The sequence below is a fragment of the Gymnoscopelus microlampas genome, assembly GCF_963454915.1.
Source record: "Gymnoscopelus microlampas genome assembly, chromosome: 8".
In the NCBI taxonomy this organism is placed as follows: domain Eukaryota; kingdom Metazoa; phylum Chordata; class Actinopteri; order Myctophiformes; family Myctophidae; genus Gymnoscopelus; species Gymnoscopelus microlampas.
In genome coordinates, this window is record NC_139945.1 from 38,866,725 (window position 1) to 38,886,356 (window position 19,632).

Genomic DNA, 19,632 nt, shown 5'->3' on the forward strand with positions numbered 1-19,632 from the left:
TTAGCGCACATGAGCAGCAGCAGAGCGTCCTGTCTGTGCTCCACCACACATCATCACCATCTATGACATCTATGACTTTAACACGGGATCCAAGGCAGATGTTTAGCAGTGCGTCTCTCTCTCTCGCTGATCCCATTCGATTTGACATGCATGCGAGACAGATTCATCATCGTATCTTCGCGGGGTAATAATACACCTTTAGAGGCAAATATGCGTTCTATACGGTACCACCGGCATACTCCTTTTTAAAGTAGCGATCAAGAGGCATACGGCGATAAAGTACTGTAGCCTATACCAGTCATACGGCGATAAAGTAGCCTACCAGTCCAGAAGACTCGCCCCAAAACACGGTCGCCCCTTTTTTTCCGCGGACCACTCGCTTCTTGTATTTGTTTTACTGAGGATAAGGTTAGAAATAAGTTTAGGGTTAGGCATAGGTTAACTGAGGTTACGTTTAGGAATAAGCTTAGGTGTTGGCACCGTTTTGAGGTTACGTTATGAATAAGGTTAGGTTTGTTTAGGCATAGTTTAGGTTACGTTTGGAATACCAGGTGAATACCGCCGGATTTGACCCGGGCGACTGTGTTTTGGGACGAGCGTTTTGGTATTCATTCTATGAACATGTCAGAGCACACGTTAAGCTCTACGCCGCCCAACGGGAGCTACCTTTCCACGGCGTCCTACGAGAAGACAGACCGACTGGAGATGGAGAAGCAGATCCGATACCGCCTGGTGCTGTTCGGCTTGTGCGTAACCATAGCCGCTGCTACGTTGGCCGGAGGTGTATATTCCCTTCTCTCTCTGTTGCGGATGAGGAGGAAGACCTCGTTGTGTCTCATCGTGGTCTCCATGTCAGTAGACGACATCCTCAGCGTGGTGCCTCTGTCCATCTTCACGCTGCTCCAGTGGGAAGGAGAAGGCGGTGGGGAGGAGAGGGTGTCGGAGTCGCTGTGCACTTTGTCGGGACTTCTCTACGTGTTCCTGGGTGTTTCTTGCAACATGAAATCGTGTCTCATAGCAGCTTACACGTTTTATGTCACGAAGAGATTCGGAGGAGTGCTCCGGTCCGTCCGACGTGGACGGCCGAGGAACGTGCTGTGGGCGATCGGCGCCGTGTGGGCTGTCAGCCTGACCGTCAGTGTGTTACCGCTGTGCGGATGGGGTACTTTTACGCCGGCCTCTCTAGGCTGTTTCCCCAAGAGCGACAGTTCTTATATCGTCCTGCTTTTCGCTTTATACTCCCTGTGTGCCTGTGGGCTGCTGTTCTTCTTCGTACCGCTCACATATCAGCTGTTGTGCTCCAGGGAGCCTCAGAAGACGTTGTTCCCGAGCTATTTGGAGATGGCAGCAGCAAAGGGGCTCAGTGGCTCTACAGCGGTAACCGGAAAACTCGTCCCAAAACACGCTCGCCCCCCTTTTTTTCGCGGAGCGCTCGCCCCCAGCGGTTCTTGTACGCTCTGTGACCTCCCGTCTCGTTCTCCGGATAGCCTCAACAAAACGTGCTGTTCCTATAACGAGCTGAGCCCGAGCTCTCTAGGGACCGGCCGGGAGCCTACTAGGGACAAAGTGAATACCTGTCAGACCCTGGCCCCTGACAAAGGTCTTGTGGACACCGCTGCTATTGGGGACATCCCAGTGGCGTTTGCGCAAAAGCGCTTCTCCATGATTTTGGCAGTTCTTCGAGTTGTTCTTTGGATGCCAATGATGGTAAGCGTGCAGCATGGAAAATCCAATGTAAAATAAAGCCAAAAGTAATAGCCTAATGTTTATGGTATAGCCCAAGAAGTCTATGTCCAATAAAATCCAAAACATTTCAGGTGTGGACATATAGGCCTAATATCTGACCCATTTGCATTCTTATCGTAGTTATCTCACCAATAATGCATTTAAAAAGTAACATGAATTAAAGGGATATGGTTTGTCTACAACCAAATAGGCTATGTCCCAGAAAATATAATGAACATTATCTGAACACTTTGAGAACCCCCTTTAAGTGAAATGCCATCAGTGTGATGGATTTAATTACTCAGTAGTCTATTTGCCTTAACTTAGTTTCTGTTTTCCTCTTTCCCCTCAAAATTTGGTCTGATTTAGGCCGATAATTTAACCAGGCAATTTAGGTTGGGGACCTAATCTATAAATCAGTAGCCTACAATTATTTATTCATTATTATTATTTATCTGAGTAGCTCAATGGACATGATCAGAAAACTAACAAAAACTAAATTAAAAAATAAATACAGAGATGAACTATCTCCTTGCCTTTCTATTCCCAGACTTCCGTGCTGGTAAGCTTGGCTGTGAATGCACGCAGCTCAACCATAGAGATGCTAAGCTTCTTTCTCACCTTGCTTGGACCTGCTGCCACTCCTCTGTTTGTCCTCTCTGAGCGCTGGATCCACATGCCTTGTGGCTGCTTTATCAACTGCAAAAGGGACCCCACGCAGGAACGTTCAGGTAGAGACTACTCTATAGACTACCGCATAATTATGGCCAATACAAAGCTATTGAGCTCAAGATCATCTTCTTTAACATGACAGTGCTTCTCAAACGTTTTGATGTCAAGGACCCACAAATTCATATGTATCTGAAAATATTTTGTGCCAGGGACCCCCACAAGATTTGTGTTGTTAAAATGTTTTAAAAATATTCCAAATTGTACACATTATTTCAAGATTTCTTGAAAATAGCCGATCTACAAGCTCACAACGTGTCGCACCATGGCGTGTTGTGAGCTTGTAGATCAGCTATTTTCATATAGACACTGTTTATAGGGTTAAAGTGGTTAAACTTTATGGTATATCATATTAACTAATTTATCTGGGGACCCCTTAATTGGAACCCCCCCAAGGACCCCTGGGGGTCCCTGGACCCCACATTGAGAACCACTGCTTTATCCGCCTGTATGTGAACTTGTGTTGTTTTTGCTTGAGCAAGAAATTAAGGTATTCACAATTACTTTTTCCACAGAACTAAAAAGAAGAATTGAGTTCACACTCTCCTTCCAGCAAGGCTATGGGGTGTACAAGTTATCCCATGTCACCAAATCTCATCAGAGCCCATCTGCTGAAAAGCCCTCCTACCGCCTCTTCAACTGTGACTTCTCTGATAGCCGTCTCCATGCGCTGGACAGTGGTGGACTCTCCAGCTTACAGGCTGATATTGAATTCAGCACCGCACACCCGGTGGACAGCTCCTCACACATAGACCTGCTAGAAGCAGTGGCCGGTGGAGGAGAGGCCCTTGCAGACTGTGATCCACTTTCCCACGAGAGCCATGGAGAGGATGATGCCGGTTTCCACTGTGTTCCTTTGCTACCATCCTTCTCTGGTCACCCATGTGACCAGGACCACGATATCAACGACACGTCATCAGTATTCGAAGGGCCGGAGAGGAGGCTGTCACACGAGGAGGGTCGGAAAATTGAGTTGACGGACTGGGAGTGGTGTAGAAGTAAATCAGAGAGAACGACTAGACAGGTAGACCACAGCAGACACATTAACCTTTCAGTCGTGACATCAGTTAGTCTATTACTCCGATACTGAGCAGCTCCCTCAACCAAATGATATTAGTCTTTATGAAGTTTAACGCTGGCCTCAGTTGGATTTTTACATTCCAGTTACCCACGGCTTATTCTACAGTACTACTATATTCTACACTACTATAAATTGCTTAAAACTAATCTTTTGGCTCATATAATTACAAAGGAGATTTACTCATCATGTCATTCTGAGCTAACTAATGAAGTTTCCATTGTTCTATCTCTGTGTTTACTTTCAGTTCGAACGGAAATGAGATGCTGTCTCTCTGATTAGCCACAGGGCAAAGAAACACACAGCTTGCAAATGAGGGCAGGAAGCTAGACAGATGTCAAATCATTGTGCAAATGATAGTTTGTGCATTGATATCACAATCTATATGGCAACCACTTACATTGACATATACCGTATATTAGTGTATGTGCATCTGTGTGTGTGTGTGTGTGTGTGTGTGTGTGTGTGTGTGTGTGTGTGTGTGTGTGTGTGTGTGTGTGTGTGTGTGTGTGTGTGTGTGTCTGTGTGCGTGTGTGTGTGTGTGCGTGCGTGCGTGCGTGCGTGCGTGCGTGCGTGCGTGCGTGCGTGTGTGCGAGTGCGTGCGAGTGCCTGCATGTGTGTATTTGTGTGTTTGCATCATAGTGCCTTTGCTTGTTTAGGATTGTTGGCATATTGATTTGATTGTAGATACAGTTCCTCTGCCTTAGCCTTAGACTATCACCTCTCTGCAGACCAACTACAGCAGCATGTATGAAGCCTTGTTGTCTCCGCCAGGCCGAAGGCATGGCGAGAGAGTATGTTTTGCACCCCGTCCGTCCGTCCGTCCGTCCGTCCGTCCGTCCGTGTGTCCGTGTGTCCGTGTGTCCATCTGTCTGCGAGCGACTAATCTCCGGCACCGTTGGCCCGGTCGCTACGAAACTGTGCACACACACTCCCTGGATGCCAATTCAGAACCTCTGGCCCAAGTTTTTGACATGGGCCTGTTATAACACCACCAGGAGGCCGATTTGTGCAAAACCCATTTTTTTAAATTACTCCTACATATTTTATCCAAACATCACACAAATCAGTACACAGTATCTCTATAGTCATGTGATCAACACGGATCTGTCTGATTTTCCATATTCCATCCTGATTGGCTAAGGTTGGCCTCCAAAGTTTGCAGGATTGGTCCATTTTTAACTAAATGCCTCAAATCATGAACACATCTTGCGCTTTCTGTGAAATTTCACACACACATTCCCACTAGGCCGAGGAAGAAATGGCACTTGAACATTTTCAAATCAGCCTCATGGTGGCGCTATAAAAGGCCAATTTGCATTTTTAACTGTAACTGCACCGATCTGCATGAAACTTTGCACGCAGACTCTGTAGAGGCCAAGAAAAAACATCTGCCCTGTATTTTTTACATTAGCCTTTTATAGCGCCACCAGGAGGCCGATTTATGTAAAACACATATTCTGAGATTAAGCCTTCAGATTTTATCCAAATTTCACGCAAACTCTCTGAACCCCGGGATGGATTCTCAATGACTGGCCTCTGAGTCTCTATTTATTTGATTGAATCTTGTCTTCTTTGTTCACAGTGTTTGCACTGTCTCAAGGTCTGTCTGTGTGTCTGGCGATGATGAATATGTTTTAAAAAAAGAACAGAACTAGTTTAGCTTCATGTTTGAAGGATTCTGGCTTTTAAAGGACAACTTTGTTTTTTTTACAACCAAGGTTTATATTTTAGCTTGTAATTAAAGTAAATAAAAGATGAGTGTTATTTTTTATTTATTTACTGCTTTCTATAGTTTTAGCAATTTTCGCGATCTTTTTTTACAGTGGGCGGTGGCATTCTGTCCGTTGGCTAAATATGTCTTTTTTTACACAATAAAAAAGGTCCTGTGGTCTTTGATGGCCAGATGTGAGTTATTGGGGGCTAGAAGAGCTATTGTAAATAATAATAAAGAAAACGCTGGGTTATTGTGTAAAAAAAGACATATTTAGCCACCGGACAGAATGCCCCCGCCCACTGTAAAAAAGATTGCGAAAATTGCTAAAACTATAGAAAGCAGTAAATTAAAAAAATGTAACACTCATCTTTTATTTACTTTAATTACAAGCTAAAATATAAACCTTGGTTGTAAAAAAACAAAGTTGTCCTTTAAAGAAAGTGGGCACGTGTTTAAAGAATTCTGGGAAAGTTGCGTTCTTTAAATAGACGTGTCTTTACACGATGGTGTGCAAGGCAAAGGCTTTTAGTCGTTTAGGAAAGATGGAATGAAAAGTAAAGAAGTCTTCTGTTACGATTACCCTTTAATACCCTGGCAATACTGTTTAAACAAAAAATTATGTATTTTCAACTAAAATAAATGTCTACACGAAATATGTCAACATATCTTCAGTTGAAAATATGTTGTTTGACAAAGTATAAATTAGTCTTTGCACACCCACGCATGTAATTACATAATAAGCACAAAAATGGAGATTATATACAGGGCAGGGGCACACAGTAAATCATCAGTGTTAATTTATCCATTTGTAACTCTTAACCTGGTTACATATGTAAACTCTCAGAGTTAAATTAGCATGCAGCATTTTACTGAGCAATATACTTGCTAATGTTTTCATACCATGTGTAGGTCTTGAAGGTCCACAGGTTCTGCCCATGATTTGTATAGGTCTTCAATAGCTGCCGATTCAAAGGTCACCGCAGGTCAACAATTCAAGTCTGTTGATCCATGTTGCACGTTAATTATTCATGCCAAGCTAGCTCTGGCTACAAAATCTACCACACGATAAAAAAAATACTACTACTACTATAACGTTTATTTCTGTTTTGTGCTTAAGCTCATTCTACTGCTGTTAGAAATGTATTTTAGTCTTTGATCTACGTTGGGCATTGTCACCATTGTGCCCCAACTGAATTGTCAAAAGATGACAAAATTGGAATGGCTTCATGTAGAACAGATCCTGTGAGGTAGGATCACAGATGTAGAGGAAGAAACAACACAGCAGAGCATTTCCTGCCACAGGCATCACCTGTGAACATTTATTGGGAGTTTCTGAACAATAACACCATGAGATTGTAGTGAACTCAAAAACAAACTGGGTCACAAACAGTGGCAGCTGCATGACCACTAACACTTTCACACATACAGTATAGCATGTACAGTACCGCCAGTGCACGCACGCACGCACACACACACACACACACACACACACACACACACACACACACACACACACACACACACACACACACACACACACATAGCCGCGGGAAGATGTTTTAGGTTAAGGGTGCTGAATGCAAACGCGTGCAATTGCGTTTTTCTTCCGGATTTGTTACTTCTTTTTTTAGCCGCTAGCTAGCGCGGCGGCTCTACAGACAGCCTCAGTCATCATCATCCGCAACACGACATGTTTTCGCGACACCTATTTGTCTATTGGCTGTCCTGGCTGTCCTTCACTACTTTACAGCCAATGGGGAGACACTACTTTAAAGCCCATGGACGGCCGTCATTCGCAGCACCCGCCTCCCCTCGCAGCACCTCCCCTCCGTCTCCATCTGTCCCTCTCCCAAGTCCCTCTCTCTCTCTCTCTCTCTCTCACACACACACACACACACACACACACACGCGCGCGCGCACGCTCTCTTTCTCTCTCTCTCTCTCTCTCTCTCTCTCTCTCTCTCTCTCTCTCTCTCACACACACACATCAGCTCCCACAACGCGTCGCGATGCGACACGTTGTGAGCTTGTAGATCAGCTATTTTCAAATAGCCTTGGTATAAAATAGGGCTAAAGTGGTTAATGTATGTTTTATATAAGGCCGGGCCGTTAACGCCGTTACCGGGCTAAGTTAATGGCGGACTCTTATCGCGCGATAAAAAAATTACCGCCGTTAATCTATTCTCAAAGTTGGGTCTGGGAGCCAAAACATTAGCTTTACTCTGTGTCTGTGTGTGACTGTGACTGTGTGTGTGTGTGTGTGTGTGTGTGTGTGTGTGTGTGTGTGTGTGCGTGTGCGTGTGTGTGTGCGTGTGCGTGTGCGTGCGTGTGCGTGTGCGTGTGCGTGTGCGTGTGCGTGTGTGTGTGTGTCTGTGTCTGTGTCTGTCCGCGCGCGAGCGGGGGGGGGGGGGGACTCTGCATGTAGCGTTGATTTCAACTTGTTGAAAGTGTGTGTGGGTGTGTGTGCGCGCGCGAGCGATGTGTTTGTGTGACGAGCATACATACGCGTGTGTCAGACTGCTCCTCCTACCTGCTGCTTAGTTAGAGTTAGAGGAGCTGCACTCGCTCGCCTCTCATTGAAAATGAATGTCCTTAATGTAACAAGCTGCCTAAAGCCTTCTGTATGAAAAGTTTGACTGTTTATGTCCATTCGTCGGATTGACGTTCGTTTTATTGAACTCAGTGATTTTCCGCGACTTGTCTTTCATTTAGAATCAAATGTCCGTCAAGTCAAACGACAGTATCAATTGATTCCGGACGGTTGGCCTTCAAAATAAGAGCGTATGTCCCGTTTTACTTTAGGTCAGAGAAATTCAAAATAAGAGTGCACTGACTTGCTTCTTTTTTTTAAAGAAGAAGAATGCTCAGTTTTCATTGTTGCTACACTTAGAATATCAAATAAAAAGTGTGAACTAAAAAAATAGGATACTTAAAGTTAAGAGTGATACTGACTTGTTATAGATGAAGATTATTTGTGTTCTTAATAAATAAAAAGTAAAACAAATTATTAAACACAAGTACATCTTATTGAACATTATTTTGCTATTTCATTACCAATTATCACAGCAAAACAGCTTTTTCAAACAGTCTACTCTGTGATGCATTTTGGAAACGGGAGATGGGCTCATGGTGTAATGGGCCACCTGGCCTGAGAAACGTAAGGAGGAAAGAAAAAGCAAGGACTTACTTCTGGTCATTATTTGGGTATTAGATTAATCTAGATTAACTCTAAGATTGCAGATAGATTAATCTAGATTTAAAAAAAAAATCTATGCCCACCTCCAGTTTTATAATGTAATAATTTATATCTGCAAAGTAACTAGTAACTCAAGTTTTCAAATAATTGTAGTGGAGTAAAAGTACAATATTTGGCTCTGAGATGTAGTGGAGTAGAAGTACAAGTACTGAAAACTGGAAATACAACAGTAAAGTGAAAAATACCTCCAAATTGTACTTAAATACAGTACTTGAGTACATGTAGTTACTTTACACCACTGATGACATGCCTGTCTAAGACAAGTCCCAGAGTATTCCTAAAACTGTATATATCTGTAGGCTATTTTTATTTATTTATTATTGTCCATTTTATTTTCTTGCTTAATATTTTCAACATGTTACAGCACTATAAAAAAACAAGAAATGACAAAGTCATAATATAGCCGCAAAATGTCATATTGAGGTATGCCATTTTTTGGCAGAGTTCTTCTACATTGCAGTATTGATACTTTAACTTGAGTAGTTGGGGGGGGGGCACACACACAATACAGCTGCTAATAATATGAATGTCAAATCATATTTATTCTTGTTTTCTTTCAAAAGGACATATATTATTTCAAATAAGTTTTTTTTTTTTTTTTTTTCAAACAATTTTTTTTCAAAGTTTTTTTTTTTTCATTTTTTTTTTAAATTTCATTTTTTCAACGGCAGATTGGGGCAAAAAAAGCCTGCCGCTAGCGGCTATATTATGACTTTAGTCATTTCTTGTTTTTTACTGTAATTCGGTTGATTCGGTTCCAGAACACATATTACATTAAACCCCCCCCCAAAAAAAAAATAATGACCAGCAACAACAGGCACATTATGCAAAAATGTTTTAAATAATTGTATTTTTAAAAAAAATATTTTTTTTCTCCATAGATTATTTTCAGGGGGTGCTGCAGCCCCCCCAGCACCCCTACTTCCCGCGGTTATGCACACACACACACACACACACACACACACACACACACACACACACACACACACACACACACACACACACACACACACACACACACACACACACACACACACATTGTGTGTGCAGTCTGCGCACACAGACACATTAATCACAAGGCTCATAGATACACTCACCTGGACACAAAAATGTTCTGTACTCATTAGACTGAAATGTTTTTGTTTGAAAATTGCCAGAGGATATAAAATCTACGAAGCGTGCATCTGCAAGTAGACATTAGTACTCACTTTGCTACATGAATAAGTCAGAGATGCTAACTAAATGGGTTGTTTGCATGATGCATGATGCATGTGTGCGTGTGCGTGTGCGTGTGCGTGTGCGTGTGCGTGTGCGTGTGCGTGTGCGTCTGTGTCTGTGTCTGTGTCTGTGTGTGTGTGTGTGTGTGTGTGTGTGTGTGTGTGTGTGTGTGTGTGTCCTACTTCATATTCATCAGTTTAGTGATTGAATTGAATTAATAGAGTGCAACTACAATTAGTCAATTTGATATGTACACACACACACACACGCACACACGCACACACGCGCACACACACGCACTCACACACGCACGCACGCACACACACACACACACACACACGCACACGCACACACACACACGCACACACACACACACACACACACACACACACACACACACACACACACACACACACACACACACACACACACACACACACACACACACACACACACAGCAGACACAAGCCTAGATTATGTGCGATTTATAGTCCTTCCTGCCAGTGTTGTGTTCCTGATTAACAGGCTAGATGTCATTACCCAGCATCCTCCCTGCCTGGTGCCTGCACATCTGTCCCTCAGCATGCACAAGGACAGGTGGAGTTAGGCCTTAAGACATCTTTAGCCTCTGTGTGACTTATACACTCTATCTTAACCCATTCAGACCTGAAGCCGATTCTACAAATGTCTTCTAAATCCCAACAGTTTTCTGAAAAAACGTTTCTATATCAGTGGTGCTCAAACATTTTCATGTCAAGGACCCCAAAAATTATGTATTTGGCCGCCGACCCCATCTCAAAATGTTTTGTTCCAGGGACCCCCCAGAAGCAAAGAATAGATTTAAAAATGTTCGCTTTAAACAATATATATTCAAAGATTTGCACACATTTTCACGATAAAAAAAAAAATAGCAGATCTTCAAGCTCGTAGCACGGCACTCGGTGCTATGAGCTTGTATATCTGCTATTTTTTGAATAGCCAAAGAAATAAAAAAATGACACAGATGCGTTCCCGGTCTAAATGGGTCTTGTGACTTATACACTCTATCTTAACCGCATGAGCCCCAGCGTCCCTGGTATTCTGTGCATGTCAAAATCAGTGGTGGAAAAAGTACTACAATTTTGTACTTAAGTACAAGTATCAATACAGCAATGTAAAAACACTCTGTTACAAGTACAAGTCTGGTAATCAAAATTTACTTGAGTAAAAGTACAAAAGTATTGGCATTAAAATATACTTAAAGTACCAAAAGTAAAAGTACTCATGCAAAGGTACTCATGTACAACGCGTCATGCAAAGCGACACGTTGTGAGCTTGTAGATCTGCTATTTTCAAATAGCCGAAGTATAGGGCTGAAGTGGTTTTGTAATAATAATCAAACTTTACAAACTAGTAACTAAAGTTTTCAAATAAATGTATTAGAGTAAAAGTGTAGTATTTACCGAGATGTAGTGGAGTAGAAGTAAAAGTATTGAAAATTAGAAATACTTTATTCAAGTAAATGTATTTTCCACCACTGGTCAAAATAGACAAACATTCTGTGAAAATAGCAGATCTATAAGGTCTCCACACGTTGCAACGTGGCTCATTGTGAGATTGTAGATCGGGTATTTTCTGAGATTTGGTGTATAGAAAAAAGGAGGGGGCCAAGAACAGAGCCCTGGGGGACCCTGATCAACTGAAGTTTATAGAGTTTAAAGGAGTAGTTCACCCCAAAAAAATCGTATTTTCTTTGAATTACACACCCCATGAGAATGACTTGGCTTAGGAATGCGACAAAAACAACAAAAAAATCTCCATGAATTCAAGGCTTCATGGGGTGTGTAATTGATAGACAATACATCAGCTATTTTCTACTGGGAGCTACCTCTCACTAATCCAGTGAGAATTTAAAGGACTATATCGCTGCCCAAACATCATTCAACGTCATTCACTGCTGATATTCTCACATTAACGTAATCCATTTCCCCATGAATGCCTTTGTTAGATCCTCGGGTAAGGCTGTCCTTAAAGTCCACACGTCTCACCACTAGTTTTGGCTTTGCCCTTTCCCCCCCATTGCTTTCATTTTTTTTTCTTTTCTGTTCTTTCTTCGGTGCTATTTTTGTTTAAATTGTGTTACCCATTGATTTTATGTGTTGATTTGATATGCTGTTTTAACCTGTATGATTATTATGCTGCTCTTTTATCTGTAAAGCACTTTGTAACCTTGTTTGGAGATGCGCTATATAAATAAATTCATTATCATTATCATTATCATCTATAGTTGCCCTTGAGGGACAGCCAGGTGGAACGGTCAGGACTAGATGATGATGAGTGAACCAATTTGTCTGTGTGCAAAGAGAGGAGAATTAGTTGTTATGTTATTGCATAGCATAGGTTCCATCTGTAAAATAGGCCAATGTTTTAATATTATTTGTTTGATCTGTTTAGAGCAGTAATTGAAATCTGACACAAAACACAATCTTGGAGGCTTCACATCCGTTTTGTTAGAAAATCATTCCTTGGAATCTGTTGAGCTTGGTTCACAGATTGATCAAGGATAATATTGGGGTATCCTCTATGTAAAAAACTATTCCTCATGACAGGGACTTTGTCAAATGTTTCTAGTGAGGAACAGTTCCGTATGAGACGCGAGAACTGTCCTGTTGGAATGTTGCGTTTCAGGTGACTGGGATGGTTTGAGCTAAAGTGTAATAAAGTGTTTCTCTCCATGGGTTTTCTATAAATTGTGGTTTAAATTTGGTTATGATGATCTTTGGAAACGTCCACATCAAGAAAATGAACAGAAGTAACTCTGGTAGATTGCTATTCTCTGGTTCGAAAAAACTGATTATATAGTATCATCAATGTATCGTTTCCATAGTTATATATCGTCGGTGTCCAGCCAGAAACTGCTAACTCCATTTTCATCTTTTTTTTTTTTTTTTCATAAATCAATGCTATTGAACACCCTTTAGGTCTGTGTAAAAAATCAGAACATTTGAACCAATGAAAAGTATTAAAAAGCGCATCCGACGAAAACTCCCAACTCCATTGGATCCTCAAACTGTCCGTCAAAAACAAACAACTCCCCCCTCTCCTCCACAGCGCTGCTTTTTAACAGCATGAGTAGAGCGCGGTGCGCAGTGAACGAAGAGGAGGAGCACGTAAACAAGCTCCACATAGTCTGTTAAAACTATGCAGTGTACCTGTTTATCAAACTTAGCACTGACGCTAATGTTATGAAAACAAGTAATTATATTTCTAAAATCTATGAAGTGTTTAATGAGGAGAGCAATGTGACAAGAAGAAAGGCGTTCATAGCATTTCTGTCGCGCTAGTTCTACTACCTCTTTGCAGAAGTTAAAGTCCTGTTTATTATTGTAGGCCTATATAATAAGTGGCATGAAGCATCAGGGCATTAATTCACACGTTGTTGTGATGCATTGTGAGCTTGGAGATCCATTGTTAGCTTTTGAGAATTTGTACCCTTTTGAAACCTCTCCCTCAGCAGCGAGTGGAGCTATTGTTGTTTGGACACCTAACTCCACTTCAGCTTGATTTCTGCTCGTCTGAAACTACTAACTCCACTTGCGCTGGGTAAAGTGTTGATTTACCCGCGATTTGGTTAAAGTGTTGATAATATAATGACATATGCAAGTATCTGACAATATATAAAGTCACTATACCAACTTTGATGAGGCAGTATTGCTTTGTTTTAAAAATATAAGGTTTTCTTCATTTCCTGAAAAACGTATATTTTGTTTTTTCGTTTCCTAAACAATGAGCGTTTTGGAGTTAGCAGTTTCTGGCTGGACAGCAGAGATATACATAGTTGATTTTGGAAAGAAACAGATTTCTCTCATTAAGCACCAATTTTCCCAGTCACCAACAACAATGTTGGCATAGCTTGAGGCTACAGAGGTGCCCATGGCTGTGCCTAGTGTTTGAATGTAGATTTTGTTTTCATCCATAAAATATTTTTTTGGAGGAATCTCTGTATCAGCACGAGTTTGAAGTGCTTTTGCGGTTGCTGCCAGGCCAATGTCATGAAGAATACATGTGTACAAGTTGGTTGCATCTAGGGTGACAAGAAGTACAATTATTTAAACAGTTTAACAGGTCCAGTTATCAGCAGCATTGGATCAGTCACTGACACACTGTCCAAATTCGTAGATTTCTTTCTCAAGGACATTGTAACAAATCTGCCCTCTTATTTAAGGGACACTACAGACCTGAGGAAGGCTGAGGCCGAAACGTGTAAGCTTTCTCAATAAATGAGAATTTATATCTGAGCCAGTCTTTATTCTGGAGTGCTGCTTTTTCCACTTTGTGGTATTTGATTTAAACCACAGTATACTCAGCAGAATGACAGGTATACTGTGAGAGTATGAGTCATAGTCCATGAGCTAAACATGCCAGACAAACGGTATAGTCTTTTAAACATAAGATAAAGATTGATACAGAGGGATGAACCTTTGTCTCTCTTCTAGAAGTACCATTTATTAAAATGTCCAGTTCTTAAAGTAGAATATTACAGCAATATTACAGCTATCAGCATGGAAAAATCCAGGGGAATCAATATACGCTGGCGCATGGTGAATAAAATAATGTGATCTTGCTGAAAGAGTTACTCGGGTAAAAACAATTTATATAAGTAGGTTATTTCTAATAATCGGCAGCCAAGGAAGTGTGTGATGATGGAACTAGTTAAAACATCTACGAGTATTTAGCATTTTATCTACTCACCCTCTCTTTAAACCTCTCACAATCTTTAGCGTAGACAATTTTTTGGTTCACCTATTTTATATTTGTTTTTAATTTCCTTTTCCGTGTCCTATTTTTTACATAATTGACATAGGCGTCCTTTCTCCATTTGCACTTCCTGCTCTCATATTGATAAGGAATTATCTGATCTGTCATTCACGTGTGACATTCAAGCCCCCCCCATCTCTTTTTCTCTGTCTCCCCCAAAAGAGTAGAGTCAATTATGCAGTATGAATTGAGAGTCTGAGAGAAGGAACATGATTATTTCCCATTCCACTATGTTAGGCTACTGATGAATTGTCAACCAATACCATTGTGAGATTACAAATGTTACGGTGCTCAATGAGGCATTCACCATCTTCCCATAATATGATGATGCTTCTACCATCCCCTGATTGTTTCAATAAGAAATGTACTGACATACATCTAGATGACAAATATACCAACTTTGGTGCATGGTGAATTAATATCCATAAAATCAATATGAGATTAAAAATGATTATAAATATGGATCTTGTAAATGAAAAATGGCTGGCCAAGAGTGAGCCCAGGAGAAATTATGTTTTTAACATAGTATTGAAAATCGTTTTGAAATGTGCTTTAGTTTTGTTTGATACTGTTCTAATATACAGTAGGCTTCCAAAGACCGGAACCACACATTGTTAAAGCTATACCAGTCTAATTTGGACTTCTATCCATTAGCATTAGCAGAGATTGCACCTGTCTTCAAAAAGTGTGTGAACATACTGTATGCAATGTATCATTTATTGGATCTCAGCAGTGGCAGCAAGCCAGCACCGGGCCCCAATGCAGGATGGTCAAGGCGGGCCCCACAGCCCATCTCACTTTTAACCAGAAGTGTGGCACTGGTGATGTAATGCAGGAGCGAGTAGCATGCAGCTTTAAAATAACCAGTAACAGTGAAATGCACTGCAGTGCACACCACAATTATACTAGTAATAGACAACAGACTATGCATAGCTATAAGATTAGTTGGGTAGTCCTAAGGCTAAGGCCCCAACCTTGAATTCATATTGAGCTGCTCGGTGTGTCCACATGAATACACTTGTTTATTTATTTTTTTATCTCCGACAGGTTGAGATTATGTTTTTGCCCCTGGCCGTCTGTTTGTTTCTTTCGAATTGTCTGTGAACAGCTAATCTCAGGCACTGCTGGACCGATCAGCAGGAAATTTGCACACACACTCCCAGTAGGCCAAGGAAGAACATCCACCTCCTCCAACATCCACTGTATACATGACGTTTGTCATATTGTTTTATATGCCCTACAGCGGTCAACAGGTGGTCTGTCCATTCCCCTGTGTGCCTTCCAGGGCACAGTGTCTCTGCACCCGCCCACAGGGAAGACACTCTCTCTCTCCACCTATGAGATCAGCAGTGATGGACTTAAAATCTCCCCCAACAATGCCAAGAAGGTAAGTTTTGAGCAAACTTCCTCTTCTGGAAAGATTTGTATTGCACTGAGCTGGTTTCAATGCGCTTTCAATTTAATCACTGCAGTAAGTTGAGGTTTTTGGCATGAGAAGGAATGTGGACAGTTCAGAAACCCTCCTACCAGTGACATCATCAGTAGGCAGGTTTGGTCATTTCTAACGTTTCGGTAACACTTTACTTAAAGGTGAGGTCTATAATGCGTTATTATAACCACATTTATAATGCATTAACACTTGTTATAAATGTTTATAATTATGCATAATAATAACTTAGAACAATGTTTATGAAGTATTATAACTTATAATAATATAATGTATGTGTTGGTCATAATGCATTATAAACTCAGTGGAACAGCACATTATAACTACCAGGCTACACTTTACTATAATGCATTATAATCACATTTATAATGTATCATAATGCACTTATAAGGCTTCATGAATCTCATTATAAATGTTTAAAATTTTGCAAAACAACTTGCAACAAAGACACTTTACAGCTGACTAAGTTAAGTTATAATGTGCTGTTCCACTGAGCTTATAATGCATTATGACCAACACTTATAATTACGTTATACATATTGTTATAAATTGTAATACATGATTATAAACATTTATAACGAGTGTTATGCCTTATAAGTGTGTTATAATACATTATAAATGTGATTTAATGCATTATGTACCCGACCTTTAAGTAAAGTGTTACCACTTTTCTATATCTTGGATTCCCCATTGATGATGTCACTGGTAGGCGGCCAGGCGGGTTTCTGAACTGTCCACAGCCCTCCTCTGAGACACAGACCGAGTAGACAAAAAATCGTACCATAATATAATGAGCATTAGTGAGGACCAATTATATGAAGATATAATTGGCTACGCCTAGAGTATAACTTACACTGTACAAAATGATGGCAAATGAAAAGAGAAATTATTGTTATGATATAATGTTAAAATCTTATGTTATGCAACATCCAAGGACATAGGAAAAGTAAAAAGAAAAAACCTGTTTAATAAGACATGAAGCAAAGGTGAAGAAGACATCTTTATTTATTTTGAATATACCTTTTCATAGCAGACACTTTCACGGTTAAATACAGCTGAATGCGTTAACATTTGTTATGGGTGTGTTGCATTTAGGCGTGTGCCAGCATGGACAGCTCATTAACAGTTAACTGCACGCTGGCACACAGAAGCACATATATAATACGTTGTCTGTTAACCACTGGAACCCTAGCTATTCGTGAGCGAACATTCTTAAAAAATAGACGATCTACAAGCTCACAGCGAGTTGCGTTGCGATGCGATGTGAGCTTGTAGATCGGCTATTTTCAGCCAATATATTTGGTGGGGCGGGAAAAAATAGGGGTCCTAATAGACCCCTGGCTGTGGGACTCCGGTCAAAGAAGTATATAGGGTTTAAATGGTTAAAATCAAATTTATTTTGGGCCCGGACTGCTGGCCTAGCAGGCACAAGGCTCTAGTGTAGCCTGACAGCGCATCGCGGGTTCGAGTCCCGTTCGCGACGTTCTTTGCTGCATGTCTCTCCCTATCTCTCTCTCCCTGTTTCCTGTCTACTACACTGTACGCTATAAAATAAAGGCAGAAAAGTCCCAAATAATAATAAAACAAATTGAATTAATTGTCACAGCAATAGTTTATTTCATAAACATCCTATCCTTCTCTTCGAAGGTGGAAGTGTACCGATCCAAGTCAGTGGGCCATGAGCCCAGAGCGGACGACCCATCGGGATCCCAGACAGTGAATGTGAGCACTGGAGAGGTAAACATGGAGATGGAGATTGGGATAGGTGGCAGGGTGGGGGACACCAACGTGAAGATCCACCTGGAGGTTCTGGAGATCTGTGACAACGAGGAGGCCATGGACAGCGTCTCCATCATCTCTAACATCAGCCAGTCGTCCACCCACGCCCGCTCCCCGTCACTGCGCTACTCGCGCAGGGAGAACCGCTTCGTGTCTTGTGACCTGGACGAGACGGCCTCCTACTCACTTCTCATTCCCAGTGGCGGCAACCCCGACACGGACAGCATCAACATCAGCATTCCCGACACGGTGGAGGCCCACCGGCAGAACAGCCGACGTCAGAACCAGGAGTCTTCCGGGTATCGAGAGGAGATACAGTTGCTCAATGAGGCCTACAGGAAGCAGGCTGGAGGCGGGGAGGAATGACACTCATACAAGAAGGAAGTGAAATGTGACACTCACACACACACACACATACAAACACAGGCACGCACGCACACACGCACGCATGTACGCGCGCGCACACACACACACACACACACACACACACACACACACACACACACACACACACACACACACACACACACACACACACACACACACACACACACACACACACACACACACACACACACAGGAGGGAGTCATAAAAGCTATTTTGAGAAAGAATACTAATAAAACCACAAGTATTACTACACATGATTACACTCACATCGCCATTCCAGTGGGACTGACAGGATACTTAGGTCTTTTTATACTCCTCCCCCAAATGACTAAAGTGTAAAAATATGACCTGTTCATAGCGTACATTGAGAAAGATGAAACAATGGAAAAGAGACAAATTGTGGAAAAAATGAGGCAGAGATAAATAGAATAGAAGATGAGTATCCATGATGACTATATTAGTATTCCTGATTTGTACCATTTTGTAACCATCACCATGAAGGAGGAAGAGGGAGAGAGAAATGCAGTCCGAGATGTAGGAGGGGGAGCCAGGGATCATTCATCACAGACACGGATTGCAATCTATGTCATTTGTGATTCGAAAAAGGAGACCTGGGTCAAGTGTCTGAGTCATCCTGCCAAATGCCTTGCGTCTGTGTACTTGTTACTAGCTTGCAAAAGCAGCAGCATCTATGAGAGCGAGCGTGCAATCCATATGATAACCATGCACATGGTTATGCATATGGGAGGTCAGCATCGAAGCATGTACGTGCATTTTGCTAATATGAATAGGTGCGGTTTGTGATGTGTGTTTTTGTTTGTTCTTAGAACTGTGCATTTACTGTGTCGTATACTAGCTTTGTTGAGTTTTTCACGTGTTATAATGATTAACATTTCTACTGTTATATGAGAAAGACTTGTATTCATGCTACGCCCACATCTGTAAAACAGCAAAGGGAAGAGGGTTAGAACATGGGTGAGGTAGAGGGAAGGATTGCTAATGCCCAGAAGTACACGGAATGCATTTCTAATGAATGACATTGTGGATAATGTTACCACAGAAGCAGGCAGCAAATGAATGTGTATTTCAGAGCCACTTTAGGGATCATCTGAACCTTTGAGCTACTATGCCTACATGCATAAATCAAGGACTGGGATGAAATATTTATTGACACACTGTGTTCACTATTACTTGGAGTGGTGACATTGCACTTGAACTTCTATAATAACCGTATACTGTACACTCAACTACACATTTGTGTGGACCCACACAAAAACATACTTTACCAAATAGGTTAATCACGTAAGGCCATACATTAATTTGTATTGATTTGGTATTATGAATATGTCTTTATAGAATCTATTATTTATTTGGGAGCTTGACCAACACATGATGATCAATATAAACCACATGCTTCTGAATTGTCTGTCATCAAGGTCATGCTTCATCTGCCGTGGAATTTTGTATCCTTCTTATAATGTGCTCATTAAAGATTTGT

The 19,632-nt window shown here is 41.4% G+C and overlaps 2 protein-coding genes across 3 annotated transcripts in view; one reads left to right on the plus strand and one right to left on the minus strand.

The window, feature by feature from the left end:
* LOC311049839 (neprilysin-like) overlaps positions 1-6,219 on the minus strand; it is a 101,862-nt gene extending 95,643 nt beyond the window's left edge. Inside the window, exon 1 of the mRNA XM_084063721.1 lies at positions 6,150-6,219. Within this exon, the coding sequence (XP_083919847.1) occupies positions 6,150-6,186 (37 nt within the window). The 5' untranslated portion in view covers positions 6,187-6,219. The remainder of the gene's footprint in view (positions 1-6,149) is intronic.
* Positions 168-18,112, plus strand: LOC311049838 (putative G-protein coupled receptor 149; the record flags this gene model as incomplete). 2 transcript variants are annotated; one of them, XM_084063717.1, is made up of 6 exons in its annotated part: positions 168-284; positions 318-1,707; positions 2,276-2,456; positions 2,970-3,478; positions 15,764-15,907; positions 17,615-18,112. In XM_084063717.1, exons 2-6 carry the CDS (start codon positions 616-618, stop codon positions 18,110-18,112), a joined length of 2,424 nt encoding a protein of 807 aa, XP_083919843.1. In that variant the 5' UTR covers positions 168-284; positions 318-615. The 2 variants fall into 2 exon arrangements, with proteins under 2 accessions (XP_083919843.1, XP_083919844.1); XM_084063718.1 differs by lacking the exon at positions 168-284 and having other exon boundaries at positions 289-1,707.
* Between the last annotated feature and the right edge of the window lie 1,520 nt (positions 18,113-19,632).